Source organism: Curcuma longa, unplaced genomic scaffold, assembly GCF_044706935.1.
Source record: "Curcuma longa cultivar G26 ecotype Majalengka, Jawa Barat unplaced genomic scaffold, ITB_CL_G26_1.1 contig_28508, whole genome shotgun sequence".
NCBI classification, from domain to species: Eukaryota; Viridiplantae; Streptophyta; class Magnoliopsida; order Zingiberales; family Zingiberaceae; genus Curcuma; species Curcuma longa.
The window spans coordinates 1-18407 of NW_027433731.1; the positions used below are offsets into that span (position 1 = coordinate 1).

Here is an 18407-nt window from a genome sequence, read left to right on the forward strand (position 1 = left end):
ATTAGTCAATTAAATGATACTTTTAATGAATTTACATGTGTTTCAAATCTTAATTTGGATGTTTTTTTTTTGCGCAAATAGATACGACATGCAATTTATTAAGTTCAAATATATTTATTTATTTTATTTTTTCAAAAGTACACAAAATCTATCTATCTATATACTATATGTATTCTGACAGACCAACAAAACCCACTCAGTAGTTCAATAGTCCCTTTTCAATAGTCCTTTTGAATTTTCGCATGTATCTCAAACTTGATTTTTGGATATTTTTTTCTTCAGATTAGCAATGTTGCAAATAAATATGATATGTAATTCATTAAGTTCTTTAATTTTTATATAAATAATAGTTTTAGCGAATTTACACGTGTCTCAAACCTTATTTTGGAATTAACAATGTGCACAAAATTACACATGAAATCTATTACCTTTTTGTTTTATATAGTAACAGACCAACAAAAAGCTCTCAGCTTAGCTTGGTTCCGTAGTCCACATGAATAGGTCAGCTTGCCTGGCCGAATCACTCCACATAGATCACAATTCATTCTCATCAAAACATGAGATCGATAAAAGAATGTTCTCCGTCGCCATTTGTTTTGAGCTTCTCTGAGGAATCAACACGAAAAGGAAGCAGTGATGCGTGTTCATGTGAAAGATAGAAAACATTCCATGGGTGCTCACTCCCAGGGCCTATAAAAGACAAGAAGACCAAGAGGAAGGGCACTAATGCCTCTACTGACAATTTAACACTAGTTTGTGATCAAGGATTCAAATTTAACATTCGATGAGATGGGAAATTTTGATATAATTTTCAAGGAAGGAAATCTTGTACACCTAAGTAGTAGCACAATATCCAAAAGTAGAAATAAACAAGAGAGTAACATTGCAGTGAGTAACTAAGAAGGGGGAGGGGAGGAGCCTCCAGAGGCGGAGCGAACCGAGTCCCAGATGCTACGGAGGCCGCTGAGTACATGGGGGACGGAAGAGGCGAACGCACTGGCGACGACCCCAATGGCCAAGGATTCAGGAAATCCAGGCTTGGCGTCGAGCTTCATTTCGAGGACGGCGAGGCGGGTGTTGACGCTGTGAGAGCTTGCGGGGGTAATCGGTCGCCAATCGGTTCTTCTTCGCCGCGTACTTGTAGAGGAGTTCCTGGAGCTCGCCGACAGCCCGGAGGGAGGCCTCGCGGGGGCTGAGGCCCTGCGACTCGTAGTGGGCCAGCACTTCCGCGGGGCCCGGGGGTGCGCGGCGCTTCTTCTTGGAGGCGGTCGCGGAGGAATCGACTGCGGCGGAAGGAAGCGGAGGTACTGGGTTTGAGGGGAAGGCGGCGTTGGAGAAGGATGGTTGTTGCAGCGCCATTGGAGGCGAAAATGGATAGGATGGCAGCGGCGATATGGTTGACGAGGGTAATCGTTTATAAAAATGGATGGTGGGCTGGATCCGAATAAATGGGCCGAGTAAACAAATGCAGAGGCCCAAACATTTCACTGTGAGTATTTTTGCGACAAATTCAGAGCATTTTGGAGGTGGGAATGAAGCAGATAATTAGATGAATTGATAACAACTCATCTCCTTATAATAATTGACTGAGACAGGTATGCAAATCTCACAATTAACAGTAATGAATTACGAAGGATGATAGACTAATTTATTGAATGTAAGATACTGGTAATTCATTGCCATTTTGCATTCTGCAGGAAGCTAAAATTACCAGTAATTTATTTCAAATGTATATATGTCTCAGACTGCCATCTGAGAAAGTTTATACCATTTTATCCAGCCTTTTTTTGGTAAGCAAATCATCAAAGCAATGTATCTATGCAGCCAAGAATGGGAGAAAAACATGTAAACTTGAAGATTGAGTATCAAACTTTGAAGCCCTCAGCACGGAGACATCGCAAATGCGCTTCAATCCATTTGGCACAGGCACCCTCTCCATGCTCCACGATACACTCATCCCGAATGCGCTTAGTTTCGGGGCAGGCACAGCAGATCTTCTTCTTTGGCTTCGACTTGTCAGGCGACTGTGTGGAAGCAGGGCCTTGGCTTGATAGTGCACAAGCTTGTACTTCATTTTGGTCACCCATTTCGACCGTAGAACAGTTTCTGGAAGTGCAACCATGAAGTTGGAAAGATTAGATCTTCTAAACTTTTTCCATGTTCAAATTTTATTATCTAGAAAATGAAATTCTAAAGTTGAGAAGGAAAAAAATATAAATTGTTGAATGTGTTTGATACCACACACTTTTAATAGATTCAAAGGAGACAAAATTTTCACAAACCAAACAGAAAATTAAGTGATTGCCCAACGAGAAGAAGTAGACAGCTAGAGGTGGTAATAGATAGACTAGCTGTGAATTTCTATCAAGCATGCTCATACCTGTTTGATAACTCCAAATTTATACTCGGCTCATATCCATAATGGGTACTTTACTATACTCACACTCATTCTATCACTATCCACTCGTATGACTAAATTCAACCAAATTAACATATTTTCATACCTCCAATATCAAAAACAATGATCAATTTGAACCTCTAAAAATAACTAATTCAAAATTTTCAGAACTAAAATGTGTAGAGTCTAAAAATCAATCTGCTCAATAAAATCATATTATCCATCAAATTGAAGTTAAACATACAAGATATATATCTATGATCAGACTCAAACTAAAATATGCAAATCCAAGCTCATCTCATACACATGATATCTACCATTTCACCCAAATGGCCAAATCCCTCCCATACCACAGGTATTCAAGTTTGATTAACAACTCGAGTAGCTACTTTAAAAAACCCCACCTCGTTGTCGCCCACATGAATCATTGATTTTTCTTTTATGAATCGCCTCTCTATGTCCATGAAAAAAGTAACAAAAATACAACAAGACTAGCGATTTCTATCTGAAAATGAGAAAGCAGAAAAAAAAATATGACCAAAGGCGAATCATTTCCTATACAAGGACGGAAACCAAACCTGAAAGAGAAAGGAAAGGCGAGGAAATAGGGTTCCCGTCACCTCGTCTGTGGTCAAAGAGGAGAGGGCCACCTCCTCTTTTGGTAAAAGGGAAGAGCTTCGATCTGCAAGAAGATCGATTATGCAAGAACCGAGAGGATATCGCGCGAGGAGGCAAGGATTAGAATCCGCTTGCTGAAATCGTTCGTCAGGGTTTCCAGTCTTGCGGCGGGTGCTATATGTAAACCCAGCGAAGCTTTGCTTTAGAAAACCTAAATACTTTTCAAAATTTACAGAGAAAACACAGATCAATTAATATTTATTATATTTTTTGTTTACGATAAATATTTATATGCAATTTCTTAAAAGACTTTTTATTGCCTTGCCAACATAAATAATATTATTTTATCTATTTTTTATTTTACAGTTAGGTTATTTAAGATTTTCTCTTTAGGATTCAAGAGTTGAATTATAGTATTAAACATAAAAAAAATTTAAATAAAAATTAATTTTTTATATTTTTTACATACGATTAAGTCATTTAGGATTTTTTCTTTAAACTTTAGGAGTTGGGTTATAGTATTAAATATTAAAAAAATTAATTTTTTTCAATGCCTCAAACAGTAAATATATATTTTTTATTTTATTTTTTAAATATTTAATACTATAATTTAATCCCTAAATTCTAAAGAATAAATCTTAAATGACTTAATCGTATATAAAAAATATATATATAAAATATTTTTTGTTTAATTATTTTTTTTATATTTAATACTATAACCCAACCCTTAAACTCTAAAGAGAAAATTTTAAAGGGCTTAACCGTAAAATAAAAAATATATAAAATTATATTATTTACTATTCTAGGCGCTCAGAATTTTTCTGACTCTCATGTTGCGCACAGTTATTTATTTTAAGACGTGTAGGATATCACTCCTATATATATATAAAAGAGTGATATCTTATGTGTCTTAAAATAGTGACTATGTGTGTGACATCAAAATCAAAATATCTAAAAGAATTCTGAACTCCTAAAAGACGTGTAGATATATTTGTTTTATTTTAAATTTTTTAATATTTAATACTATAACTCAATCCCTAAATCTTAAAGAGAAAATCTTCAATGACTTAATCGTATGTAAAAAAAATAAATAAAAAATATATATTTTTAATTTTTTTATGTTTAATACTATAATCGAACTTGTAAGAGAAAATCTTAAATGATTTAATTATAAAATAAAAAAATATATAATGATATTATTTACTATTTTAGCGTTCGAAATTTTTTCAGACTCCTATGTTGAGCACAGTCACGTGTTTTAAAACGCACAAGATATTAATTTTATATATATATATATATATATATATATATATATATATATAACTTGACTAAATTATAGTTAAAATTTGATAACCACATTATATATTAATTGATAACAAAAGTTGAAATAGTGGTTAGGATGATTTCATACTTCCGAAAAAGAAATAAATCACAGAGGACTCCGCTCTCATATTTCTTGAATATATAAAAGGTTTTCTAAGTTGAAATACTTTTTTTTAATTCAGTCAATCATTTTTATTTTATTGTTTAATTTTTAGGACTGAGTATTTTGAAAAAACAAATTATGTTGAGCAAAAAAAAACAGTGGATCACTGCTAAATATATCTGAAAAATCGAGGTATTGGTTTGCTAATGCTAATAGGAAAATTGAAAAAAAAAAAGAGAGAAGACAAACACAACTGCCACTCTGTTCATGAAGCATCTAATTACAGTTCTAGCTGCTGAAATCTACTAGACTCAATTAAATTACCTGCATTTGTAAGTGTTCCTTTTGTGTTCTAATTACAGCAGTTAAATTTGTCTTCCAATCGATTTGTGATGGATTAAAAATCAGCAACTCAATCTAAGAGAGAACGCCACTGCCTGTGCCCAATGCTTCAGCCTTGTTTTAACGTGCTCTGGATTATCCCCTGCAAATTAAACAATCGTTCAAATATCTGTCAAGCAACGAAATTTTCATTCTGTTTTTTTTTTCGATGGATTTGTGATGGCAAATGCTTTAGTTTTAGATTTTGGAAAGATTCGAGTTGGAACCGGGATTGCAAATCTTCCAAGTGTCGGGCGGTGCCCCCTGTTCTTTGGCAGGGCTCCGGGGGCTCGGAAGGCCGCCCGGCTTCGAGCAGGCCGAGGCCGCCGTCGGCGACCCGGAGCCAGGCAGCTTCGGGTCCGACAGCTGCCGGTTCACGGCGAAGTAGAGGTTGAGCGCCGGCAGCGTTCCGCAGAGGTCGTGTCCGCCGTCCTCCTCTCTGAACCCGAAGCCGAGGTCGATCGACCCCCGCAGCTCGTCCATGTCCTCGTCTGTCAAACTACTCGTCGGCGTGGATTCCCTCTCCGCCACCGCCGCCGCGGAGCTTTTCCGTCTCTTCAGAATCTGCTTCCGCCGCCTTTCCCACTTCGCCTCCATCCTCGTCTCCCTCACGTCTAGTTGCTTCGAAAGCAACCTCTTTTTGCACTCATTGCCCCCGTTCCCGACGGGCAAGCTGTAATCCAACGACGACGGCGGCCTGTGCTCCATCTCCACCACCGCCTCCTCTTCTGACGTCTCCCCCTCCGAAGAAGACGACAAACCCTGCAACAGCCGATGCGCCGCCTTCATCGACAATCAAAAACTTATTTTTTTTACCAGCGAAACTATACATATCCTCTCGCCTGCTTCGAAGGTTGCCGGAGACTACACATCCGACGCGGCCGAGGCTGACGGCCGCCGGTGGAAGCGGGCGGAGGGAAATTTCCCCTTCATCGACAACGAATTGCTTCTCTTCATTGGATGGAGGCGCAGGAGCGATTTAAAGGGTGGCGGAGCAACGTCCGCCCAGCTATTAATTCACAGTGCCTGTTTTTACGACGAATTCTGATGATTTTAGACAGCTCCGCCAAAATTAGCGGTTTGCTACTGTCGATCTCTTCCATTAATCCTAAAAGATGCAATTCATTTATCATGAAATATAGAAATATAATTAGTTAATTATTGCGTAAATCATCGTACGCTATATTCAGATTTTTTTTTATGTTTGTCGTATAATTAGTTATAATGAATTATTATAATGCCTGTCGTTAGATGGGCAGCTAATTATTACTTCAGACTTTTGTTGGAGTAGTTTATTGATAAACATTAATTACGCAATTAAATATAAATAAGAAAATATTAACTTTTTAAAAAAAATGTTTTGAAGTATTTAGCGAACTGTTTTAATTCTCCTAGAATGGAATTACAACTTTTTAGATGCTAATGTGGTCGTTATTAATTTTATGGATTAGATAATAGTTTTATCCTATTATTTATTATTGTTTAAGTTCTTATAGCATTAGTCGTTATATCATTCTTTTAAATTTATTATTCCTTCTTTTTGCGTTTTGCAAAGGCAATTGATGACCAATAACACTCAAATTTGTATCAAATAATAATTAATCAACTAACCAACCCTCTTAATTGACTAGTCAATCAGGCAACTGTTTGAATGGCTTGAAAAGAAGTGTAGATAAGACATTTATAATTCATGTTTTGATTTTACATTGCAATGTGCAATGTAGATAGTTCCAAATGAAACTTAATTGACATCAAATTAACATGTTTTTACATTTGAGGTCACAGACAAGGGAGTACAAGCTTGAGACAGAAACTTGGCTCACTATACTATCACTAGGCTTGAGACAGAAACTTGGTTCACTCTACTATCACTGGACTATACAGTGCTCAGTAAGCATTATCTAAACTATTGGATGATGAATTCTCAATTCTCTAAGATCCCCATAAAAAATGGAGCCCTCAGCACCGCCGCCCAACCAAATCCACAGAAGGATGGTTAACATCAGCTCCCGTAAGATGCTGTATATTAAGCTGTGATACCATGGCACTGATGTGTGAAGCTATACCTGGAATGGACACGCATACCACATGATTTGTTGCACACTTCAAATCATTTAGCCTTGAGAAGATCACAGTTCATGGATTTCTAAGAACGTATACAAGGAACAGGAAGAAAAAATCTTAGAGAAGTCAATATGAATTTCTTGTTAGCCATTGAATAAGTTGGTTAAGGAAACCTTTGTCAGTTGCCGGTACAATGGAAAAAAAAAACACAAAGCATAGAGGAACATACAATATTACTCAAATTTCGAGAGTATGCACAGTTTAGGTTGTTCTAGCCATTCAACTGAGAACTGCTGTAATTCGGTGGTGCTGTGCGACCCTGCAAATATTCAGCTATATGATCAGATAATGTGATAGCTTGATCTTTCATCTGGAGAAACATGGATTAGTAATCAAAGAAATTTTTGATTTCAAATGTGTGCGCAAGAGAAAAATCTACAAATATACCCACAGTAACATATATACCTGACTTAACTGAGTGATGCCATGAAAAGGTTGTTGATGCAGATCAGAAGTAGGATATTCCTGTATCCTACTGGAATGTTATAACAGTCCTAGTAAACAATGAATAGGAAAGGGAGTGCAGCAGTGTTACCTCACTTAATTGAGTTGCTGCATGCGATCCTTGGTGTTGAGCAAAGAAAGGTACATGCATTAAAGTTGGTACAGGAGACTTTGGGTCTCCATCAACTGCAATTCCTCCCGAGTCCAATTCCATATCAGTCTTAGCATCTCTTCTCCATCTCTTCAAGAAATAGCGTTGTGGTAGTTCTTTAATATTTCTAACATCAAGTACTTTTAATACATGACCACATTGAACACCAACAAACTCAAATTTTTTACAAGTGCATGAAACTGAACAATCAATTGAATCAAGTGTAACAATATATTCCTTAGAATTTTCACCAACTGTGATTCTATACTCTGATATAGTCCCATCCTGACCACGGAAGTATAGCATGCAATCCATGAATACTTCAAACTCCTTGCGGAACATTTCAAACACGGTAGGAGTATAAAGAGCAGCAGCTTGTCTTAACATTTTTGAAGGAGGTATTCTTGGAATACTTTGGCTTGCATGAAAATCAGCTTGCAATTCAGCATATCTATGGTCGTCCACCACCCTCTTATAATGCTTAAAAAATGAGAAGAAGTCAAGCTGTGGAGTCAAGTACTTCTTCAGTGAACTGAAATTTTCATTTTGCAGTGTGCTTTTCATATCAACACACAGAGTTTCTCGACCATATGCCAAGGCCCATTTCTCTCTATCTTCAAACAGGTTTGCCAACCACTCATCATTTCTTAGATCATATTTATCAATCATTGTCCTCCATGCTGACAAGAACTCTTCTTCATCCTCATAGTCATAAACACACCTAGCAAAGTCCTTGGCAAATGTTTTTGAACCTTGGAACACATTATTAAGATGCTTAATGGCATTTTGATAAAGTTGCCAGATACAAAGGCGGTGGCTGGTACCTGGCCAAGCTGCTCTTATAGCATTGTATTCTGACATAGACTGGTCAGTCAGGATGGTCTTTGGCTGTTTTCCATGCATTGCAATCTTGAACGTGTCAAACAACCACTTGAACGATTCTATAGTTTCATCATACAATAGTGCTGCACCAAATATCACAATTTGCTTATGATGATTCACACCAAGAAAAGGTGCAAATGGCCTACTATATCCATTAACCCTGTAAGTTGTATCTAGACAAACTACATCACCAAAATAATTGAAGTCTGATATTGACTTTGCATCTGCCCAGAAAAAATTGGTCAGCTTATCATCCTCATCAATTTGTGTGGCATGAAAAAAACATGGGTCACTAAGCTGCATGCTCTGAAGGTACTTCAATACAGCTTCTGCATCTCCCATCTGCATGCTCTTCATACGTTTTGAGCGTAGACTCATTCGATAGTCTGCAGGAATATATCTAACACTACTTTGGGAGCCTGAAGCTTGTCTGCCCATTAGGTGGTGAGCTGATTTTGGAGTAGTCCCAGAATCATCAGATAAATCTGCTTCCCCAGATTGAACTTCAGTCAATATCCTCTGAGACCTTAACATATGAATGGCTGAAGGGGGTGCAGGTTGATGGTTATGATCTGGCACAAATTCAGTAATCCGATATGAACCATTAGGTGTAAGTTTAATGGTCAAACGTGCAGGGCAACCAATTCTAGTTTCTGGTCGAGGTTTCTTCACTTCCTTGGCTCCCTTCTTGTCTTTACGGAATCCTTCCCTTGAACAAACAAGCGTTCTTGATCTAATAATTTTATCTGAAGATTTGTCTATCCAACCTTTTCGTACACTAAATCCTACCATTCCAGCATATCTATTGTAGAATTCATATGCTTTGTCTTCGTCTTCAAATTCCATATCAACTTCAGGCACCATTTTGGAATTTGCTAAGTTTGTCATTGGAAATTCATAGTCGATAACCTTCCTCTGTTTTCCCTGTGTTACCAAACTTCTGCACTTGTTAAGACTAGCAACAAGTCCAAGACAATTGAAGGTAGATACAGAGAAAGCCACAATATAATTTGTTAGAAGTATTAACAGAGGGATGATCAATGGCATAGTGCATAAAAGCACATGACTAGATTCTGGAGAATGTATTAGCACTAAATATCTGTATAAGCCTCAATGTTTTACTAGAGGCAAAGAAGTTCTTTTCGATCAACTTAATCTAAAAATGCATTTCAATCCAAGAAACTATTATTGACTGTTCCTGATTGGATGGACTTGTATGTAAATATCTGTATGATCCCAAGTCTGTTGCACTTAATCATGAATACCACATGTGGATAAAATAACATGATCTATTAATTGTAAATAGATAGTGAATGAATCCTTAGGATCCAGAAATAACTTAACTATTGAGAATCAGTAAATTAAATTCTCATTCATTCCCAACATATAAAGCCACTGCAGCAAGTGTATCATTGATTCAACATTGTAAATTTAGAAGAGGAAGTTTGGACCTATACCTTTCTCCATGCTATTCCACATGCATTGCATAAGGTTCTCCGTCCTTCTGGTCCGCTACGCATATGGCATGTAAGCTTTGCGCTGATTCCACAATTAAGGCATCTGCATAAAAGTTCAAAACCGATCAGGTAATGTTAAGTATAATAAGATCTTTCTCTTCCAGATAGAAAAAATCCATGAAAAAGAGGAAAACAATAGACAGGGTGACAATCACAATATATTGTCAAAAATGGTATTAAACTGCAGTGTTAAAATTTTCTAGTGTTGTTCAGTGGAACAAGTTCTATATAGTCTAAACATCCTATATATATCATCATCGCTATCCAAATTACATCTGAGAAAACTCCTAAACTTGCTTTATATCTATATTGTTCGTTAGAATTGCCTTGAAAGTCTAATTCTCTTCTCCTGATAACAAATCGATACAATGTTGTAGGGGTCCATTCTCCGTTTATCTTGATAAAAATGTCACCATGTGCTACTGTTTAGTTGACAAGGTGAGCAGAATTCGTGATAATCCTAGCTGAGCTACGGATACTAAATTTCAAAATATTGAATACACCACAACATTTTTTTATTTTTAAAAAAATCTTCTTTTTCTCTTCAGAGCATCAGTTAAATCCCACAATATGCGGTTACCAAAAAGAACAAAAAATATGAGAATTATGCTTCTGAATTCTCCCAAGATTAAAGGACACGGAGAGAGGAAGTGAGGGTCTAGTTCTTACCTGACGGGCCCCTCCGTCATATCCTCGCCATTGCTAGGGTGGGGCTCCTGGTCTTTATCCTGCTCGAGAGGCATCTTTTGCTTCAGAATCCGGTGAAGTCTCTGCCTTATTTCATAGCAAGAACAAGAGGGGAACAAAGTGGAAGTTTTTTTCCTTCGACCGAATTATGGAACCAGCTAATCGGTCCTTACGCAAGCCTCGATACGACAGTCAGATTGATTGCGATACTCAAGATCGCGGAAGAACCCCTCGAATTAGGGCTTCCCAGCGAACTAGGGTTTACCTCGTTCGGGGGCGAGGAAGGACGGGGTAGAGAAACGGCGATGAAGATCAGCTACAAGGCGTTGTTTAAGAGAAAATGGGGAAGTGATGTCTACATGCACCACGCGTCCCTCGCCCATTCACCCTTCCAATCTCTTGTCCGAAATGCTCTCTAGGTTTCTAAAATCGTCAAAATGCCTTATTTTCCTTTTTTTTTAAAAAAAATCTAAAAACTATTTTATAAAAATAAGAGGATCAAAACGAAAATCTTGCTAACACGACTACAGTCTACAGAGCCAAACACCTTAAACAACGTTCCTATTGCCTACCCAAATCCTCACCTTCTTTTTATTGGTCAAAAGAGTGGGACGCACCCGTCAAGGGCATGGATGGGAGTCAGAGTCTGCATGTCTCGTTAGCTAGTTGGAAAGAGTGTACATGGAGGGATTGGACCGAACCAAGTCAGATCGATCTCGCCTCGCCGCCGGCCACCGCCGCCGAGGAGGAGGAGGTCAACAGAGGCGATGCCGGGACCAGGCGCGCACACGATGTACGCGCTGGGGGTGGGGGTAGGGTTGATGCGCCTCTCCCGCGGCCGCTTCAGCGCTCACCACTGCCTCTTCTATGCCGCCAACGCCTTCCTCGGCCCCGACCTTGGCTCCTTTGCTGAATGGCTCGGTTCCTTCGCCTCATCTTATGCCTCTGTCGGATCCTTGTCCATGGACCTCGTCCACCACCCCTTTTACTATCCCTTGCTACTCGGCCTTCCACTCTCCTTCTTCTACGCCCGACTTTCCGGCGCTCTCCTCCGCAAGGGCATCCTCGACCCCGCCTCCAAAGTTAGTCCCTATGCTCATGTCAGGTTAATATGACACGAAAGAACTGAATTTTCTGAACCTTTCCAGAATTTGTGGCGCTGAACGAACTATTGATAATGCTCGCTCCTTGCTTAGATTGTGTATTTTTTGCTCGGATTCTCTTTCAATTCATTTTTGTTCGTCGGTTTGATGCCAATTTTACCTTCTTGCGAAATTGTGATTGAATTGATGTGGATTTGATTGTAAAATAGGTTCCACTGAACAAGATGCAATGCTTCATATTGTTATCCGCTGGATCCCTGTCGCACTTTTTCTTGGATCATTTGTTTGAGGTGAGCCTGTTGCTTCTTTATCGTCTATCTCAATTTCTACCATATATATGTTTAGTTATTGACAAAAGCTAAAGAAATGCCTAACATCATGCAATAGTGGAACTCGTGATACATAATTTAGTTATCTTGTGTTCTTAAAAATGCATAATATTGCACTAAATGGAGCTTGTGATGCGTAATTTAGTTCTCGTGTTTTTAGCAGAATGATTCTTCTTCTTCTTTATTAGTTAGAAATGTCGGATCTTTGGCACTCTGGACTCTAACTCTGATCTCTGATTGAGTGTTATATATATAATGTTCCTTTTTGACGATTGTATCTCATTGGAAGAAAGCTCTCTTAGTTCAATTCAGTAGAAAATGAGTCAGGCTCAAATCCTACTGAGCGTGATTCACTTTATTTGATGCCAAATCATAAGAAACTAATTAACAAAACAAAAATGTGGAATTGCAACGTGAATTTGAGCTCATGCAGAAATGCAAAACAAAAGAGAGAAATAATATTACTAATTCAAAGGTCCAATCTTCATTCAAGATTATGTCATGTTTTCTCCCTTGAGATTGAGCTTTCTTCTCTTTTCTTTGCTCCTGTCCACAATACCAAGAATGTCTCAACTACCTGTTACTTGTGTTTTTGGTATTGAGGTGAGCCCGGTGTCATGCTTGCATCAGCAAGTGCCTATTCACGTCCATCTCAAAATGAGGGCAATATTGGAGGTCATCATTTCTTTTGTACAATTTACAGCTAAAAAACTAGAATAAAATGGTTTATCTTCTTTTTATAGCTAGATGCAATCTTATATGTATATTCCATGAATGGAATAGTAATTTCTTTCCTGCTTTAGGAAAGGTTTAGGACAGGAAGGGGGGAAGGCTGGGTAAGGTCTTTACGTGACTGTTGGGAAGCCTGAAATGAAGAGAGCAAGTCCTTTCTCCGAAGAAGCTCAAGCACAAGGCATGTTCAATCCCTATCTTGATAGGTGGGTTGTTGAAGCAATGACGTTCCTAGCACTCTTTCTAGGGTTCTGTATTAGTTCAGGTTCAAAGCATCAAAGTTGTTTCTCTGCTTGTTCCATAGCGGGAACTGAAATTGGCATTTGTATAGCTTTAGGCATCATTTTGTTCAAGACCTTGGTCAAATCCAACTTGATGGAATTCTGGCTAAGCTTATCTGACTATGGCACTCATACTTGTCAGCTAACAATTCCAACTCATCAGTCTTCAGAGAAGAGAGACAGGGGGAGGCGAATGCTTAAGGAACTGCCTTAGTCAAAAATAGTTTGTAATTCAAGAAAAAAAAATGGAATGTGGAGTGGTGCTATGAAAGGTAATGTTGATCTTTAGCAATTTCAACCACTCATGGAATTGAATATCATCTACTAAACAGATCTCTTCATTGTGTTCTTGAATGTGAATGGCATTGTGCCATAAACTTTGACCTTTCTAAGGATGATTCGTCCGAACACCTACGTTCACTTACCTGGATTTCTCTTGATATTGCTTTTTCATGTTTAGCTAGACTTCGAGACCAAAAGGAATTTGTATTTGTAGCATTGAATCTAAAATTAGCATAGTCCTTTCTTACAAGTTCTGTTTTCCCTCTCCTGAAAAATGTATTGGATATTGGATGTTTAAATTGATTTTATTTATGGCACAATTTATCAACATAACAGGAGAATGGTCATTCAACAATGTATACTTGGATATTGAGCACAGGTTGGTGGAAGAGCAGAGCTCCAATCAATCCAGATGCTGTTATTGTTGTTGGAGTCTTGTGTACTTGTTTATTTGCCGGCTTTGTTTACATCAACAGGTACTTTGATATGGTGCTGTATCTTAAGTCATAGAACACAAACCTTGCTCAAAGATCACACTAAGTATAATGACCACTTATTTGCATACTCACGAAACTGGTGGTTTTTGATTGCTAATTCAAGTTTCAAGACAATAGTTGCTACCAACCCATAACTCTGATTGTGCATGGGATATGTAGCTTGACTGCAATGTAGCACTTGGAAGCTTGGCTAGCTAAGTTTTGTCTTAGTCTTTTTGTACATCGTAGTAACCAGTTCATCTGCATGCGAGTTAGAACTGCAAGTATAGCTATTCCAAACTTCATTGCAGACCAATAAATTATCTTCTCTGCTCTCACCCCCTTTTATTTCAATGTTTGTTAGGAATAAAGATGTAGATGATAATATTCCTTTTCAGTTCTTGCAAAGGAAGTTAATGATAATTTCTAACTTGAGCAGCCATTAAAAAAATAGCATGTTTTGGATGAATGAGAATTACTATGTTAATTTCTTGATATCTGACTACTAAAAATACTGATTTTTTGCATTTCTAAAAGCCAAAAGATTGTAGGTGAGTAATCTTTATGAGTTTATGCTTGCACTGACATGTCATGGAAACAATATGCTAGCATTTTATATTTGCTCCGTATCAAGCGAAATAGTTGGCCTATGTGTCAAACTTGTCAGTTGTACTTCGAAATTTCAAAGCATGCTTGAATGAATGATTATTGAGTTTGTGTATGACACAAGAAATGAAAACATGAAAAAGAAGGCCAAGGAATGGATAACTGAGCATAATATCTGGTCTGTGCAAAGCATAAAGGGCATAGTGGAATATCTCTTTCGTTCAATTTTTATTCTCGTTGTTCTCATTATTGGTGTTACTTGTCACTAATGTAAGATCATGATCAACTTTGGATGCCACAGTGATGTCATGCTATTTGCTTCTCAGATTGAATGCTGGGGAATCGATCATCAGGAGGTCAGATAAGTCCTTGCGACTTATATTATTTATCGCTACCCTCTATTGTATATGGTGTGCTAGTCAAATATACTGGCGAAATCCTCCACGACCAGCGATAGGCGAAGAGGCAGATCTTGGAGTCGTCATATTTATGGCTATCTACTTCTTTCTACCACATTGCCTTTGCTTGCTGTCGATGAACCAGAGAGATCACCCTGAGACAGCAGATCAATTGCCTTTCTGACGGCACGGATCATCAATCACTGTACCAAAAATCAACATCAGAATTGCACATGAGATACACAATGTTACTTCTGTAATAGTAGCTTTGATATTCGGGCATGTTTGGTAAGAGGTAATCAGGCTTGTAATATAATTAGGATTACATTACAAAATGATTTACTTTGTTTGGTAACATTTTAGAAATATAATGTAATGTAATTACATTATAAAAAAGAGTCAAGATCTGTAATCTCGATTACAAAGGAAATAGTGCGGAATCTGATTACATTACGAATTCTATTTTTATCATACCAAATATACTCTTTTACTCCTCACTGTCGAAAAGCTCACGAACCAAAAAGCTCCTAACAAAGAGAGTTGCTATCCCAAACTCGGGACGCACGATGACCAGCTCTTCTCCTCCATGAACGACGGCATCTCGGTCTTCTGCGGGCCCGAATGGGTGTTGACGTCCACGCTCAAGCGGAGCTTCAGTGGCTCAATCTGCGACTTTTCGATAGGCGGCGACCGACTCTTCGCCCTGCACAGCGAAGAGAATGTGTTCGACATTTGGGAGACATCTTCATCTCCGATCATTTAGTCTTCACCGATCGGTATTTTTGCTACCATTCCCCCGATTCTCGATCAAAAAACATAGTTTAAATCTGAATGAAAGAAAATTCTTACTTTAGAAAAACTACAATATCATCGATTGGACAAAGAAAGATGTTGCTTTTTCCTAATGTGGTTGTGGATGTTGCGGTCTTATAACTCAAGCTCTGCCTTCGGCTTGAATCGAAGACGAGTTGGTCCCTTATTTTTCTTCAATTATGCAAATCCTAAAGAATTCGTTCGTCAGACTTATTAATGATTTTTTTCTCTGATTTATCATTAAAATATCGGTTTCTATTAAAATTAAAATTAATTTTTTTATTTATTCTTTTAAATACTATATTACTAGGTGGAGATATTCATCGACTAATTTGGTAGACGATGCGTTAGGGAGGAAGGATATTATTGGTATTTTATAATAATAAAAATTAGATTACATTGCATTCCTCCTATCAAACATAGTAATATAATCTTGATTACATTATATTACATTACAAACTTGATTACATTACAAGCATGATTACATTACGTCCTACCAAACTACCAAACGTAGCCTTCATGTCGAGAAAGTGTTGGCAGTTTAGAGGAGATATTCAGAGTTCTCGAGATTATTCAGTACTTTTTTTTGACAAGTAACCTCTCATGTTCCTACTTATGCTATGTGGTTGCCGATGCATTAATTTTCTCAATCCCGGATCCTAACAAAATCCGGTTGATTAGTCACCGACCGAACCCACGCCCACTTGTGGTCCTTTATGTCCACCAAGTTCTTGGCCGCAGCCACCTCTTCCAGAGGGATGTAGCCATAGATGCCATTGATCGGCCCTGACACGAACCCCGTGTACCCAGCCATCACTCCATGAATGGCTGAATGAGCCAACAAGGTGCAATACAAGTTGTCTGTAGCATTTGCTGGGACTGCTCTTATCATGTAGGTCGGATCGATATACTTCACCGTGAACAGCTCCTCAGGATGCTCCCTTTCCCACCACCCCTTCAGCTCAGCCTTCAGCCACGCACCCACGTCCAAAAAGACTGGATTCCCAGACTCATCCTTCTCCTTCTGAGCCTCCGTTCTCGGTATCATGTCCTGCCCCGCGCCTTCCGCCACCACGAGCACCGCGTGCCCGTTCTTCTTCAGCCTCTGGTCGAGGAATTCGAGCAGTCCCCCTTTTCCTTCCAGGTAGAAGTCGTTCTCGGGGATGAGACAGCAGTCGACGTCGCGGCTGCTGAGCGTGGCGTGAAGAGCGATGTGGCCAGTGCTTCTGCCCATGAGTTTCACCAGCCCGATGCCATTGACGGCGCTCTCCGCCTCCACGTGAGCGGCGTTGATCGCGTGCTGCGCCATCTCCACCGCGGTTTGGAAGCCGAAGGATCTGTCTATGATGCCGATGTCGTTGTCGACTGTCTTGGGGATCCCCACGAGGGATACGTACAATTTGCGGCGCCGAATCTCTTCAAATAGTTTTACAGCACCTCTCATCGTCCCGTCGCCACCAATGCAATAAACCTGATCCATTTCGCTATAATTAGACATAAGAAAAATATCAAACGAAAATCAAGCATATTGTCTAATCACTGGACTGTCAAGTAGAAGAATGGTTTAGCTATGCTGCAAGGTGATATCTACAAACGATTTTGATGACCGGCAATGAAGAAATTGACCAGATCGAATGCATATAATTAAGCAAATCGCGCGTATAATTATGCTCCAACCTGATTAAACCCGTGCCTTTCGATGGCGTCCACGATCTTCCCCAGATCGAAGCCGCCCCTGGAGGTGGTCAAGGCGGTTCCGCCCCTCTTGTGCCAGCTGTCCACCATCTTCGGGTCGAGCGGCACGGGATCAGCAGAGTAAAACCCGCGGTACCCCGAGGGCACGCCGAAGACCTGGCGCACGCCGTAGATCTCCCACAGACCCACCACCAGCTCTCTGATGACCGTGTTGAGACCCGGGCAGAGGCCGCCGCAGGTGACGATGGCCGCGCGGACGGCGGCCGGGTCGAAACGCACCGTCCGGCGCGGCCCGGCACGGTGGTAGGCGATGAGAGGGGAAGGGGGAGCGGAGGAGGATAGGTCAAAGATGATGTGGCGGAGGATGATGTCGGAGGAGGCGATGTAGAAGCCGGCGGACTGGTGGTAGAAAGGGATGCAATCGATGGGGTTGGGGAGGGAGGGGAGGGAGGGGAGGTAATCGGAGAGGTGGGGGAGAGGGGCGAGGGTGAATGGAGGGAGCGGGAACCCGGTGGCGGCGGTGCTGGAGTCGAGATCCATGTTGATTAGCGTCGTGAGATCAGAAACCACCACCAGAGCGGTGCGAGTTAAACCAGTTGAGGTGTGACTTCCACGTGGTACACTGGTATCAATGAAACAATCCCATTTTTTTAAAGTAATTCACAATTCTTCCCATCCGTTAATTTCGAAAACAATCAATTCCAACTTATAATTTTTTTTTCCCATCTTTCACTATAATAATCCGTAGTATATCGTAACTAAAAATCAATTTATGAATATATAATTAATTATGAAAGTACCGTACCATTACACCGTAGTCCCCAGGGCGTGAAACAATTCCACTTGGTTGTAAAGGAAGTAGTGATCGGACCGCTTCCAATTGGTTTTGCAAGTCCAGAAAGCTCAATTTCCGTTCCAGTAGCAACCTTTTGGCCTTTGGATCCATATCAGATCGCCGTCCACCCCGCAACCTACTTGGTCCCTCCTACAAAATTCCTCTGCATTATTGAGTTTTATTATATATTTCAATAATTTTTATTTTATCATATAATTATTAATTAAAA

At 39.4% G+C, this 18407-nt stretch overlaps 6 protein-coding genes across 7 annotated transcripts; 1 reads left to right on the top strand and 5 right to left on the bottom strand.

Moving 5' to 3' along the window:
• Positions 1-896: 896 nt before the first annotated feature.
• LOC141819271 (uncharacterized) lies at positions 897-1359 on the bottom strand. The gene is made up of 2 exons (XM_074706609.1): positions 1139-1359; positions 897-1083 (listed from the first exon to the last, which is right to left on the bottom strand). Exons 1-2 carry the CDS (start codon positions 1357-1359, stop codon positions 897-899), a joined length of 408 nt encoding a protein of 135 aa, XP_074562710.1.
• A 331-nt stretch (positions 1360-1690) lies between these two features.
• Positions 1691-3211, bottom strand: LOC141819275 (cytochrome c oxidase copper chaperone 2-like). The gene is made up of 2 exons (XM_074706613.1): positions 2977-3211; positions 1691-2106 (listed from the first exon to the last, which is right to left on the bottom strand). The coding sequence occupies exon 2, from the start codon at positions 2085-2087 to the stop codon at positions 1866-1868; it is 222 nt and encodes a 73-aa protein (XP_074562714.1). The 5' UTR covers positions 2088-2106; positions 2977-3211; the 3' UTR covers positions 1691-1865.
• Positions 3212-4846: 1635 nt separating this feature from the next.
• LOC141819273 (uncharacterized) lies at positions 4847-5612 on the bottom strand. The gene is made up of 2 exons (XM_074706611.1): positions 5051-5612; positions 4847-4926 (listed from the first exon to the last, which is right to left on the bottom strand). The coding sequence occupies exons 1-2, from the start codon at positions 5610-5612 to the stop codon at positions 4847-4849; spliced, it is 642 nt and encodes a 213-aa protein (XP_074562712.1).
• A 944-nt stretch (positions 5613-6556) lies between these two features.
• Positions 6557-10913, bottom strand: LOC141819276 (protein FAR1-RELATED SEQUENCE 5-like). 2 transcript variants are annotated; one of them, XM_074706614.1, is made up of 6 exons: positions 10611-10913; positions 9882-9984; positions 7483-9348; positions 7353-7412; positions 7117-7206; positions 6557-6889 (listed from the first exon to the last, which is right to left on the bottom strand). In XM_074706614.1, exons 1-5 carry the CDS (start codon positions 10682-10684, stop codon positions 7159-7161), a joined length of 2151 nt encoding a protein of 716 aa, XP_074562715.1. In that variant the 5' UTR covers positions 10685-10913; the 3' UTR covers positions 6557-6889; positions 7117-7158. The 2 variants fall into 2 exon arrangements, with proteins under 2 accessions (XP_074562715.1, XP_074562716.1); XM_074706615.1 differs by having other exon boundaries at positions 6557-6969.
• A 438-nt stretch (positions 10914-11351) lies between these two features.
• On the top strand, positions 11352-15283 carry LOC141819274 (uncharacterized). Its single transcript, XM_074706612.1, has 4 exons — positions 11352-11710; positions 11941-12021; positions 13692-13831; positions 14764-15283. Exons 1-4 carry the CDS (start codon positions 11396-11398, stop codon positions 15017-15019), a joined length of 792 nt encoding a protein of 263 aa, XP_074562713.1. The 5' UTR covers positions 11352-11395; the 3' UTR covers positions 15020-15283.
• A 772-nt stretch (positions 15284-16055) lies between these two features.
• Positions 16056-17947, bottom strand: LOC141819272 (ATP-dependent 6-phosphofructokinase 2). The gene is made up of 2 exons (XM_074706610.1): positions 17326-17947; positions 16056-17119 (listed from the first exon to the last, which is right to left on the bottom strand). Exons 1-2 carry the CDS (start codon positions 17881-17883, stop codon positions 16295-16297), a joined length of 1383 nt encoding a protein of 460 aa, XP_074562711.1. The 5' UTR covers positions 17884-17947; the 3' UTR covers positions 16056-16294.
• Between the last annotated feature and the right edge of the window lie 460 nt (positions 17948-18407).